Raw genomic sequence first — 14,562 nt, 5'->3', positions numbered from 1 at the left:
GTTTGGTAGAGGGCCTTTGTCCTGCAATGGACTGATCATGGGCAAACCAATTCAATTCCATTAATATCTTGGATGTTTTATAGGAATATTAAGTTGGTAACAGTTCTTGACTAGTATTTTATCAACCCTACTCCCTCCCCAGCATGGATAAAAAGCAATATTGAATTTGGCAGAATTGAAAGTCAGAACATAAAAAGTCTTAACTAAATTCTGCAACCATTTCATTCAGTGCTTTAATGATTCTGCCAATTCACCAACTCAACACATTCCTTAAAATCTTTGACACTTTGCCTGTCCTGAGTGTCCATGCTTGTTTTCAGACTTTTAGTCATCCGACGTTGCATGCAATCTGAGTAATATAAAGCTTTTCTTTCATAAGTCCCAACTTACTCTGGTAGTTGAAAAAATTGGGAATGTGTATCATATATGATGCATGTATGTCAAGGAATTATGTCCTGCAGGCTCATTGATGCTGGTACCATGTAAAAAGCAACCATGCCAGAGCCATGTAATAGCACTTGCACCAGTGCTACATAGAAGCACCCAGTTCTCTCTGTTGGTGTTAAGATGGACAGCCAGCCATAAAAACTATGCCAAAACAGACGTGAAGCCCAGGCAGCTCTTCCCAATCCATACAAGCATAGAAAACAAATGTTAAATGATAATGATGAACACATGTGATAAACAGAACAGGCAAAGGATTAAAATATCCTTGACCTGTTTTACATTCTAAATCTTAGATTGGTTCAGATTTAGTAAAGATCGCATGGTTGCTGATGAGAGAATCTTAATTGAATGATTCTTCAATTGAAAGGTGATGTGGTATAGGTTTGTTCAAGGAAAGCTGACTGGGGTGTCAATCAACCACAATCACGTCACAGTATTGACCAGGCCATCAGATATCGTTACACACCACTGGTCACAATGCACTTGCCATTTTGTCTTGCTTGTGCCAATCTTTTCCAACTTGATCCAAATTGCTTGACTAAATTGTCTTCCTATTTTTGAGGGGGCCTTCCAAACAGCCTTTTCTGATCTCTTGGGTACCACTTGACAACTGCATGGGTTCACCTGTTGTCTTATGAACCTCATGACATATCCAGCCCAACAGAACTTGTGTTTTTGGTACTCTGCAGTCACATCATTCACACTGCTCTGTTCTCGAATTATCTCATTTCGAATGTGCTCTCTTAATGATATTCCTGTCATGGATTTTCCATGGCCTTTTGCATCACAACCAATCAATGTTCTATCCTCTTCATAGTAGCCCACATCTTACTTGCATATAAGAGCGTAGGTAGGATGGTGCTATTGAAGAGTCTGGCACATATGGCATTGTCCAGCTTTGTTTGGAGTGCATCCTTTATTGAGTTGAATACCTTTCATTCTGCCCTTATTCTCCTAATTGTTGTCATTAGTTACAGCTGTATTAATGAGGTTAATGTTTCACTTCTACACAGTTAAGTCAAAACATTTATTCTAGTTAATGAAATGAGTGACTCTAATGCACCAATAGCCGAGTGTTCTGTGATAATGGAACTTTAATTAACACATAGAATACAATGGCATTCAATTACCTTTTAATGAAATAGCTTAACATCCTAAAACTTCTGTAATGTAAGAGAACAACAATCAGCTGAGATGTATGCCAGGTTATAAAACATAGTAATTCTATTTCATACGAAGTTAGTGTAATAAATCTCTTGCACATCAACCCTTGGTTTACCAGAGAAAATGTATGTCATTAATTACCAACTGAGTCCAATGGACCCAATATTTTTCTTTTAATTAAATTTTATTCAAACTACCACTGTTTCTTAGCTACATTATGTATACTATCAGGCGAATGAAAAATTACTGTTTCTCACAAATTTTTATATAAAAAATACAGCTTACAGAATATGGTATAAAGTTTAAAAATTACAAAAATACAGAATCACAACTCTTCAAGGCAGTGAATGCAGACAACGTTGGAATGTTCTTAGCAAACATGGATATTACAATTCTTAAATGTAGTACAAATTTTCCTGTCTCTTTTGGGGTCACACAAAGAACATTTTCCTTTTTTCTTTGGCTGAGGAATCTCAAATGAAGTTGAAGATTGTCTTTTCTTGTTTGGTTGAGAAATGTTTGTGGAACTAGAAAATTGTTTGTCACGTTCTTTTTTTTTAGCATTAACTCCAGCAAGTTCCTTTGCTTTTTGAATTAGGCACAGTCTTCTTTTATCCTTGAAACTTTGCAAGTGAAGCTGTTTAGTAACAAGGAAAGCATTCACTGCACTTGTATCAATCATGTTGTAGAATATAACCATAGGCCATCTTTGAGTCATTCTTTTGCAAGTGTATGTCCTTACCATCTTATCTAGGGTATCTACTCCTCCTTTTGTTTTGTTGTAACATAACTTCAGGTTTCTTTTCAGCACTTCTTGAATCAATTGAAGGCTGAGACTGCATTGTACTCATAAGTGTGACAACATAATTTTTCTTGGGACAATAAGATAGGATCATAGAATCCTTTTGAAATCCAAATATTGTGCTCTTGATTTCTTTTTCTTTTCCATTTGTGAAAGCACTTGGAAGTTCAACTCTCTTCTTTCTAATTGTTCCAACTAAAGTAGTTTTCTTGCTAAGCAACTTTTGAGCCAATCCTAGACTTGTAAAAAAATTATCACAGGTTATACTGCGACCAGTATTTTCAAGTTCTTTTACTTGTTCTTCAACAACTCTTGAACCTCGATTTGTCTCTCTCCCTTTTACTGGATCTTTTCCAGTGTAGATTTGCATTTTCACTGTTGCATATTGCCCAAATTTTAATTCTATATTTCCCTGGTTTTGAAGGAATATATACCTGGAATGGGCAGCACCCTCTTAATGAAAATAATTGTTCATCAACTGTCATCATGAACTTGGAACATATCCATCTTGCACATTCTGATTCCACATTTCAAGTACTTCTCTTATGGGCTCTAATTTATCATCACTTCTCTTTTTCTACTTGTACTAGCATCATCAAAAACACAATACTTGTAAAAACTGTTGAAATCTTCCCTGGTTCATAATTTTGTTGAATATTGGGCGGCCATCTTCTTAATTCCATAACTGTGACATTTTCATGTTTAGATTTATAAACACCTATAAGAATAATCAGAATGATCAATTTCCTTCCATTAAACAACCAGACCTTCAACATTTGTCCATTTACAAATTACTTCAAGAAGATTCTGGCACATAAAGATAGTAAAACATGTTTGAATGCTATCGCAAGACCTTTTGGGATGGTCCACATTCTTGGCACATGATATTGCAAGATGAAGTTCTTACTGCTGCTTGAGTAGGAGGATTAGAATGCCAAACTTCTTGTCTGTCTCTAGAAACATAATGCTCATTCATAATTGGTGGCTTGCAAATAATTGTTTTTGAGTATCTTCATCATCTGATGACACAGAACCTAAACTGTCCAACACACAATCACTTTCACCATCATCTTCAGAGCAATAGAAGGAATCACTACTATCTTCTTCCCATTCTTCATCTAATTCCAATAACCTTTTCGATATTTGGTCTTCATTCAAGTTTTCACGTCTAGGTATATTGGAAAGCACAACTGAACTACATGAAACTTGATAGCAGACTAAAGGCAGATATTACTCTCTCACATATTTATACTCTCCTGAAAGATGATGCAATATATTGTAAAAATTGCATCATCACATAGAAATATTGCATCACCCTATAATCTAGCTGATTGAAGATGATGCAAAACCACACAAATTTACAGGAATATTTTCATAATCTTTCCTATTTTATCTAAAATTCAGCAAATAAATTGAATACAATTTTATCTATTTTGTATCTGATAAATATCTAGGAAAATAATATTTGATATTACTTTTATTCTGTATAGAATGACAAAAGTATTGTCTGAATTTAATTCGAGGGTCCAATGGAACCATATGGTAATTAATGTATAAAGTGAAATTTTCTAGTTTTTATAAACATATGGAAAATTTCCTATTTGACAAATAAAAGAGAGTCAAGAAAATATAAGAGTCACGAGAAATCAGCAGAATCAATTAATATAAACAGTAGGAAAAAGCAACTGAAAAACTGAAATGGGTCCACTGGACTCATTGGTAGACAGAAGGTTAAGGAATTATCTATGACTGAACAGCACTTGAGATTTTCATTCCTTAGAGCAGAATAATCACACATTTTATTTTTTTAATTTTATTTAATTTTTTTTATGTCCAAATCATTACAGAGAAGCAACTATTTCAGATCTTTACAAGCAAAGGCAATTTCAACATATGTTTCCTATTGATTTTCTTTTGATCATTGTATGCTAGGGGCTTTTTCTAGATGAGTGGTGTTGTGAAATGGTCTGAAATTTTGTGACTGGGTTACTTTACTTAATGTCTTAGATCTCTATCCTGAGGTAACCACTTGATGTTTTAACAAGAGACAGATCCAACAAAATATTATTTCCTCTCAGCAACAAACATGCTTGAAAGATCAAAGATCAGAACATTTTGTTTTAAATTGTTAGCAAAATGCAGAGTAACATAGCTTCTGGCTCTTCCTGTTCAGAGTTCAAATTCTGCCAAAGTTGACTATGCTTTTCATCCTTTTGTGGAGGTCAGTACCAGCCATTTTTTTTTTTACTAGAAAAATTAATGGCTGCTATGTTGTTTTGTTACTTCTAATCAGCTTTGATTGGGAAAAAGAAAAACATATATAATTTTAAAAAACCCTAAAAACCTATGATGAGAACCATTCCAGTTGTAACCATCCCATCATTGCAGTAATATGTGAGAATGCATTAACTTATGCTTTCTTTCTTGTTTAAGGTAGTAAAGTGTGGCTTGATGGAAATTTGGCTGCTATCTCTAGCAAATTAAACAACCATGTAAAAGCTCTCCAAGTTGTTCCTTGGTTTCAGATCAACTCTGATTCAGTAGACTTATAATCAAAAGAATTTCAGTCATGACCATCCCGTTTTTTAGGGATATTAAGGAATATTTTTATGTAATGTATTCTCCCTTGTTTAAGATAATAAAGTGTGGTTTCAGGGAAATTTGGTTGCTGTTTCTAGCAGAATGAATGACTGATGCTATGCTTCTATTTAGTTCATTTCTCTCCAGTTCATTAAAAACTTCTGAAATCCCAAATCTATCATTCATTGATACTTATTGATATTATTAAGAACCAGAGCATGCATATCACAAATCAGTGGTGTGACTAAGAAGCTCGCTTTGCAACCACATAGGTTTGGGTTCAGTCCCACTCTGCACTGATTAGGAAAGTATCTTATACTCTATAGCCCTTGATTGATCAATGCCTTGTGAGGGAACTTGGTACATGGAAATTATGTGGAAGCCCATTGTGTGTGTGTGTGTGTGTGTGTGTGTGTGTGTGTGTGTGTGTGTGTGTGTGTGCATGCCTCTCCTCCATCTCTTGACAACTGATGCTGAGTTTTTTTACATCCCCATAGCTTTGTGGTTCTGCAAAACAAAAGAGACCAATACAATAAGTACCATACATAAAAACAAAATATGTACAGGGACATAAACACACTAACACCTGTTGTCAAGCAGTGATGGAGGGACAAATACGAACACAAAGACACACACACATACACAGAGACATATAATACAACGGGCTTCTTTCAGTTTCTGTCTACTAAATTCACTCGCAAGGCTTTGGTTGGCCTGAGGCTATAAGAGAAGACACTTGCCCAAGGTGCCATACTGTGGGACTGAACCTGACACAGCCTAAAAAAAAAAAAAATTTTGAATAAAAGGAAATAAAAGGACTTTTCATTTCATGAGGCTTGACTGATAATAATGAATACCAGTAAGACATTTGGGGTTGATTTGTCTCTTCTCATCCCTCCACAACATTTAGCTTTTTGCCAAGGCAAAATAAATTTATTGCTAATAAACAATAACCAATTTACTAACATACTGAACTGTATCTAAATATGAAACCTTATTCAAACACCAATTAGATAGGTAGATGGCAGCAGCAGAATGGAAATATCAAACAAACAACAAAGCCAAAACAAAAGAAAAAAGGAAGAAAAAGCTTTTCATTTGTAAACGATAAAACTTTCAGAGATTTATTGCTTCAGTATCTAATTAATTTGGTTTCATTCTAAACTGTCAGATATCCTGAATTTCCTTTTTATATAATCCTGAAGTAGTTATTGGGGAAAATAGCTTGTTAGTTAATGCTAATTTACTGGGTTTTTCCTCTTTATTTTTATTTGTAGTCGTTTATAGTTAAGACAATCAATTTCTATAAAAGTGATTGGGATTGTTTTCTTACTTTTTTTTTTTTTTTGTATTATTAAGGCAAAAATGCTTAGCTGCATTTCCTCTGGCTGGAAAACATTCTGAATTCAAATTCTGCCAAGGTTGATTTTTACCATTCATTCTTTTCGGATCAATAAAATAAGTCCCAGTTGAACACTGGGGTCAATGTAATCAACTTGTTTCATCCTTTTAATATTGGTGGTGCCAAAATTTGAAACCAATATCTAAAGGGCAGTAAAAGCTGGCAAGAACCATGAGCATGTCAGGCAATATGCTTAGCAGCATTTCTTCTGGATTTACATTCTGAGTTCAAATTCTGTTCAGATCAACTTTGCCTTTCATTCTTTCAAGGGTCTATAAAATTAAGTACCAGTTTAACACTGGGATCAATGTAATTGACTAGTCCCCTTCCCCAGAGTTTTGGGCTTGTACCTAGAGCAGAAAGAATTATTAGTGGTATTTCACTTATTGCTATGGTCTGAGTTCGAATTCCACTGAGGTTGCCTTTGCCTTTCATCCTTTCAGGGTTGATAAATTAAGTACCAGTGAAGCACTGGGGCTAATGTAATCGACTAATCCCCTCCTCCAAAATGGTTGCCCTTGTGGCAAAATTTGAAACTATTATTATCATTATTAAGGTGTTAAGCTGGCAGAATCGTTAGCACCCCAGACAAAACACTTAGCAGTATTTCATCCATCTTTACATTCTGAATTCTAATCTGCCAAGGTCTACTTTGCCTTTCATCTTTTCGGGGTCAATAAAATAAGTACCAGTTGAACACTTGTGTTAATGTAATTGGCTTATCCATCCCTCAGAATTACTGACCTTGTGCCATAATTTGAAACCATTATTATTATTATTATTATTATTATTATTATTATAAGACAATGAGCTGGTAGAGCAGTGATGTGGGTGATAATATGATGGGACATCTTATGATACTTGTTTCAGATTTTTTATGTTTTGAGTTCCTAAATGGTAGACTTCACTTAAATTATTGCTTGACTTAACCACCTATTCTTCTTTAAAAAGGTAGGGTTTATCTTGATGGGAATTGAACTCAGAATGCTGAAAATCAGAACAAACATCACAATGTGTTCTGTCTGACACTCTTAAAACTCAGCCAATCAACCTATCTTACCATATTTCTATCACAATTTATTGCTTTGATGTTTTTTATATTTACTGTCTTTCAGTATTGCAATATTCAATATTGTTGTAATATTTCCTAATGTTGCCAGATGATAAATTTATTATACTACAAATTCCTTTTGATTTTACCTTTTTCATACCAACCTGCTTGAGACTGCTCTTAAACCTGTGGTACAGACTTCCTGTTTAAAATTGTTCAAAATTAGAACTTCCCATTAAAATTTGATGCTAATTTATGTTCCAAACATTGGATTAGTGATGACAAAATTATTTTATTATATTCATCATCATCATCATCATCATTTAGCATCCGTTTTCCATGCTGGCATGGGTTGGACAGTTTAACTGAAAACTAGTAAGCTGGAGAGCTGCTCGAGGTTCCAATATAAGTTAGCATGGTTCATTATTTTTTAAATTAATTGTAAAAAATAAAAAAACAGTATGTGGTTGGGTGGTAAGAAATTTTCTTCTCAACCACATGGTTCCAGGTTCAGTCCCACTGTATGGCACCTTGGGCAAGTATCTTCTATTATAGCATGTGTGGTAAGTAGCTTGCTTACCAACCACATGGTTCTGGGTTCAGTCACACTGTGGCACCTTGGGCAAGTGTCTTCTACTATGGCCTCGGGCTGACCAAAACCTTGTGAGTGGATTTGTTAGATGGAAACTGGAAGAAGCCCATTGTATATATATATGCGTGTGTGTGTGTGTGTGTGTGTGTCCACCATCACTTGACAACTGATGTTGGTTTGTTTACATCCCTGTAATTTAGCAATTTGGCAAAAGAAACTGATAGAATAAGTACTAGGCTTACAAAGAATAAGTCGTGGGGTCGACTTGTTTGACTAAAAGCAGTGCTCCAGCATGACTGCAGTCAAATGACTGAAACAAGTAAAAGAATAAAAGACTATAACTCTCAGCCAACCAAAGCCTTGTTAGTGGATTTGGTAGATGGAAGCTGAAAGAAGCCCATCATGTGTGTGTGTGTGTGTGTGTGTGCTTCTGTATGTTTTTGTGTCAGTATTTGTCCCCTACCACTTCTTGACAACCACTGTTGGTTTGTTTATTTCCCCGTAACTTAGCAGTTTGACAAAGAGAGTGACAGAATAAGTACCAGGCTTTAAAAAAACCCAAATTAGTGCTGGGGTCTATTCATTCAATTAAAACTTCTTCAAGGCAGTGACCAAGCATGGTTACAGTCTAATGGCTGAAACAAGTAGTAGAGAAATAGTAAATTATATCATTATCATGATTTATTGAGATTTCAAGAGAAACTCTTTGACAAAGGGTCTAAAGAATCTTTGAAATTCCAAGAATTAAGGTGAGAGAAAACCAAAGCAAAACCAAATCTTTATCTCGCATGAGCAGCCTTCAACATTTTCTATTCAAAATGATTATTTTAATTCAATATTTATGTACTGTTATGTATAGCTTTATCTACTTCAAGTTCAATTGTTAAAAATGAATTATCTTATGTTCTTTGTTTACCTTTCCAATTTTTACAGGAATCAGAGTTGTTGGATACAACTTTAAAAAATAACCAACTTGAAGAAAACGTTGAACGACTAGAAATGAAGCTCCAAGAATCTGAATCGGTGAGTGAATATATATATGTTTTTGTGTGTGTGTGTGTGTGTGTGTGTGTGTGTGTGTGTGTGTGTGTGTGTGTGTGTAATTTTAATGACTTGTTCTATTTCAGTATGGATTATATGATTTTTGCCAAAATTTTTAGCACTGAAAAATGTCCCTACTCTTGTCTGGCATTTAATTGGCTCAGTCATGAGGTCGATTCTCAGCAGCATGTTGTGACCTTGAGCAAGACACTCTATTTCATGTTGCTCCAGTCAACTAAGCTGACAAAAATAAGTTGTACCTGTAATTCAAAGAGCCAACCTAGTTACAGTCTGTCATGTTGAATCTCCCTGAGAACTTTATTAAGGGTACACATATCTATGATGTGCTCATCCACTAGCACGTTAATTTCACAAAGTGGCTGTTCAGTTGATCAGAACAACTTGAACCCTCGTTCCAGTTACCAACAGACCTCATACATTCTCAAACATATATGTACAAACATATGTATTATCTCAGTCTGCATCACTACCAGTGTTTTGTGACAAGCTTGCGCTACTGGTTGTGTCTGCTGCAGTCAGATCTTCTCCAAAAACATCGCCAGTCCGCATTATTGCTTTATCACCTCCTCCATGAGATGCGATATGTTTGAGATCAGTTTTCACCATTTCATCCCGAGTCTTTCTTGGTCTCTCTCTTTCATTGTTTCCATTCACTTTGAGCCTGCTGTTCATATATAGGTATATATATATATATATGAGTTGTATCTATTTATCACCCAATGAGACACATCTGCTCTACCGGATGCTGCTGAACCAGTTGTTAAATATCCCATCCATAAGGGATCGATGCTAGATGTGTCAAAACAATTGTTGTGATTTATAAAAATTCTCATAGATTCCATCTTCTGTCTTTCATTCACCATATATATGTCTGTATAATGTGATTGGCAAAGCAATTTTCAAATTCTCCTTCACATAATCCAATGTAAGCCTTTCTTATCTGTTGCATTATCATTAAGTGTCGCAGTAACTTCTGCCTTATATATGACAGATTTAATCATACATTGTGGGTCAAATGGACAGGACCCTGGGTCATGACAGTTACAGCTGGATTTAAGTTCTAGGTATTGACCACGTGTAATGATACTCTCCATACTGGAGCAGTAGTTATATGATAACTTCACAGAAAACTTAATAAATATTTTCCTGTATCTGTGAGTTGCTGGAAAGTGTTTGTCTAGAAGAAATAGGAATCTTTTACCTATGTTAGTTTTTATATTAAGGCAAAAGGGAGTACTTTTTTTTGTTGATCTTTCTGTCACAGAACAATACATTATATATATATATATATATATATACTAGCTGGTGTACCTGATATAAGAAAGCAATTTCGTTATAACTGCCACAAAAGGTATATTTTCCATCATGAAAAAGTACAAAAAACTGTCAGCTGGAGGCGGGAGAGATTGTTGGAGGTTGGCAAGAGAGGTTTTCAGAGGTTGACGAGAGGCAGAGACATTATTCTGCTTATCGAAGGCATCTGGGAAATGTATAACTACTGTCATTCACAGAAAAACTCTTGTTTTATAGTGAGAAAAGCGCTGTTGAAGTGTTAAGTGAAATTTGACAATTGAGGATCGAATCCACGCTATGCCTGCATGAAGCCACTACAAATACGTTGTGGAATAAAAAATTTATCTACTGTCATGGAGAATGTGTAACTGTAAAAATACAGAATTATCGGAGTAATGGTTATTCAAAAAAGTATGTTATGTATAGAAATGTATGAATGAAGTCTTTAAGGTTTAAGATTCAAATTTAGGAAGTGCAATAATAATGTTTAACAGTTCAAAACTGTGAGTAGTGAAATGCAGAATTAGGTCGGCTGATCGTGAGAATCAAATATTGATTGCTTTGCTTAAATCTGCAGGCGGTATGGGTTATTTCCCTTGTGTTGTTTAAATAAAATATTAGTAATATGTAGTAGATAGAAGGATCCATTGGAAGGGCCCTAATATCAATTTTTTTTCAAATATCTAAGTATGGCACGAGGTTTCCAGACATGAATTCTACTCACGTGTCAAATAAAGTATAAAAGTGATATTGTCTGCAAAACTTAGAAATAGAACACAGAAAAAATCAATATTCAAAGTAATAGAACATAATCAATGAAATGAGTTATTTCCCTTGAGCGTTTTAAAAAAAATATTGTTCAGATGCTATGAGTTATTTCCCTTGGGTGCTTAAAAAAAATAGGTATATGAGGTAGATATAAATGTCACTTCCAGGGGCCGTATTATCGATTTTTTTCAACAATCTAAGTATGTCATGAGGTTTCCAGACATGAGTTCTACACACGTGTCAAGTTTCATCAAAATCAATAAAACAATGTAGGAGGAGTTAGCTAACAACGCCACAAACAAACACACACTGATTTTCCACATATGTAGTATATATATATTTTTTTTCTTTTATTCATTTACTTGTTTCAGTCATTTGACTGCAGCCATGCTGGAGCAACTTCGGGACTTAAGTTACAGGGATGTAAACACACCAACACTGGTTGTCAAACTGTGATAAGGAGACAAACACAGACTCAAAGACACACACATATACGACAGATTTCTTTCAGTTTCTGTCTACCAAATCCACTCGCAAGGCTTTGGTCAATCCAAAGCTATAGTAGAAGACACTTGCCCAAGGTGCCATGCTGTGGGACTGAACCCAGAACCAAGTGGTTGGGAAACAAGCTTCTTACAACACAGCCACGCCTATATATATATATATATATATATAATTATATTCTATAATTATAAACATAATTATAACCAGGGGGAAGCTATAATTATGTTTATAATTATAGAATATTTGTATAATTTTACCTAAAAAGTTATTTTAACATACCGAACTACTTGGTAAAATTATTAATTAATTACTTGATTAATTTTACCCTTTTATTATCATTAAACCTATATATATATATATATATATATATATATATATATATGTGTATATGTATATATGAGGGTCGGATTGGTTGTAAAGTTCATCGGCTGACAAAGATTCTCTCATGGAATGTGACCAAATGAGGTCTATTTTTCAACATAATCCCTTTTGCTGTCCACACATTTCTTCCATTGGTGTTGCAGTGCCTGAATCCCTTTGTTGCAGAAGCTTTTTTGTTGTTGGTCAAAGAAGTCATCAACAATAGATATGATGTCATTATCATTGTGATACTGGTTCTCAGCCATGTTTTTTCATGTTGGGAAACAGATGATAATCATATGGGGTGAGATCAGGAGAATAGGGAGGGTGTTCAAGCAGTTCAAAACCACATTTATGCACAGAAGCCATTGAAATGAAGGACTTGTGTGCTCAAGCATTGTCCTGACGAAACAATCCACTGCATGGATTGTCATTTTGTCTGTGGCTCAAAGTGATGAACTCAACACTTATCTTTGGTTTGGAAACATTCAAGGAAACCAGTTGAATCTGTCTCAAACAACGTCAGATTTTCCTGTGATGTTATCAGCCTGGCATGCTTTTGATTAGGTGTCAGAAACACCTTTGTCATGTCAAGTTCATTGTGCAGAATATTTTGAACTCTCTCACAGGATATACTAACAGCATTGACTATTTGATTTATAGTCAGTCACCTGTCTTCCATGTCATGAGCATAGCATAATCAATGTTTTCCTTGGTGGGTATCTTCAAGACTTTGTCTTCCCCTCCCAAATTCAGCTGCCCACTTTTGCACTGTTGATAAAGCTGGAGCATCATCCCCTAATGTAGCGACAATGTTAGTATGAATGTTGTTGAGGGCTAAACCCTTTTTCTGTAGGTACTTGATAACATCATGATACTAAAGTTTGTCCATTTTCAGGAAAAGTCACCACTAGTACTTTTAAAGTCTTCTTTAAAGAGTGAGGTGTCAGTTTACTGGGAAAGAAACAATGCAGCTATTAATAAGAAATGTTGAAATTAATGCATACAAGATTTCGCAACACTAGTATCACTCCTTCATAGTCAGCCTATGAACCTTTCATATGTGTCTGTTTCAGCTTTCAACTGTTTGAAACCAGTTTTGTTTATACTGTGTTCCTTTATGTTCCGTTATATAGCAATCCAACAAATAGAGATCAATAAAATATGCACCAGACTGAAATAAATACTGGGGTTATTATGACTGACTAAAAACCATTCAAGGCAGTGCCCCAGCATGACCATGGTCCAATGACTGAAATAGTAAAAGTATAAAAAAAAAAAGAATCAAAATTTTAGTTGGAACATCTTAGAAGTTTCTGTTACCAAAAATGGTAAACAACTTCAAAGCCTGAGGAAAATGTATCCGGCGTGCTTGTAGGAAAATCAACATGATTTCTCATTTTGTTATTGAATTTTTTCTTTTTTTTTTATAAAAATTTTTGGTCTAAATAATATATTTTTGGTGCACAGTGGTACCTTCTGAATTTTAAAATTGTTGGTATTTAGTTAAATTTAACTAAGCTTTTGGTTAATAACTACTATACTAGATACACAAAATATTTAAGAACAAACCTGCATTCTTTACTACATATATCATCTTTCCATCTTGCAACTATGTATGTAATATAAATATATATGTGTGTGCCCGTGTGTGTGTATAAAGGTACATTGCTTACTCATTAAGGTGTTGTACTCATGATTGCAAGACCATGGTTTCAATTTCCAGGCTGGTGGTGCATTGCATTTTCAAGCTAAACACTTCATTTCACTCAGCTGTAAATAGGGATCCTGGGATGGAATGACATCCTGTTCTAGGGGAATGTTGTATTACCACCCAAGCAGCAGGGTGGCATCTTTTGAAGGCTATAACAATGCAAGGAAGCACATTCTGACCAGTGGTGTATAACCACATCTGATTGGTACCGCATAAAAAAGCCATTGCTGCTGGTGTTATGTAAAAAGTGCTGGTGCCACATAAAAAGCAGTGGTGCTGGTGCCACATAAAAAGCACTGGTGCTGGTGCCACATAAAAAGCACTGGTGCTGGTGCCACATAAAAAGCACTGGTGATGGTTCCATGTAAAAAAAAGCACTGTTGCTGGTGCCACATAAAAAGTGCTAGTGCCATGTAAAAAAAAGTGCTGGTCCATATAAAAAAGTGTTGGTGCCACATTAAAAAAGTGCTGGTTCCACGTAAAATGCACTGGTGCTGGTGCCATGTAAAACGTACTGGTAATGGTGTCACTTAAAAAGCATTCTGTACACTGTAAAGTGATTGATTGTTAAGAAAGGCACCCAGCTGTAGGAACCAAGCCAAAACAGACAATGGAACCTGGTGTGGATTCTGGCCTTGTCAGTTCCTGTCAAACCATCCAACCCATACCAGCATGAAAAACATGTTAAATGATGATGATGATGATGATATATAAAAGATAGACAAAGATGTAGCATGTATTTTATATATGCATTGACTCACTCATTATCTCTATGGCTCCTTCCTTTCCCATCTTTTATCTCTCCATTCTAGTGTGGTTTGGA

At 35.2% G+C, this 14,562-nt stretch overlaps 1 protein-coding gene across 1 annotated transcript in view; it reads left to right on the top strand.

Annotated features, from left to right (window-relative positions):
* The window catches only part of LOC106877382 (uncharacterized), a 900,394-nt gene that overhangs the window by 412,913 nt on the left and 472,919 nt on the right, over window positions 1–14,562 (top strand). Inside the window, exon 8 of the mRNA XM_089341355.1 lies at window positions 8,972–9,061. Within this exon, the coding sequence (XP_089197481.1) occupies window positions 8,972–9,061 (90 nt within the window). The remainder of the gene's footprint in view (window positions 1–8,971; window positions 9,062–14,562) is intronic.

Source organism: Octopus bimaculoides, chromosome 24 (assembly GCF_046866305.1).
Source record: "Octopus bimaculoides isolate indiv1 chromosome 24, ASM4686630v1, whole genome shotgun sequence".
NCBI classification, from domain to species: Eukaryota; Metazoa; Mollusca; class Cephalopoda; order Octopoda; family Octopodidae; genus Octopus; species Octopus bimaculoides.
This window is presented reverse-complemented; position numbering and strand designations above follow the sequence as displayed.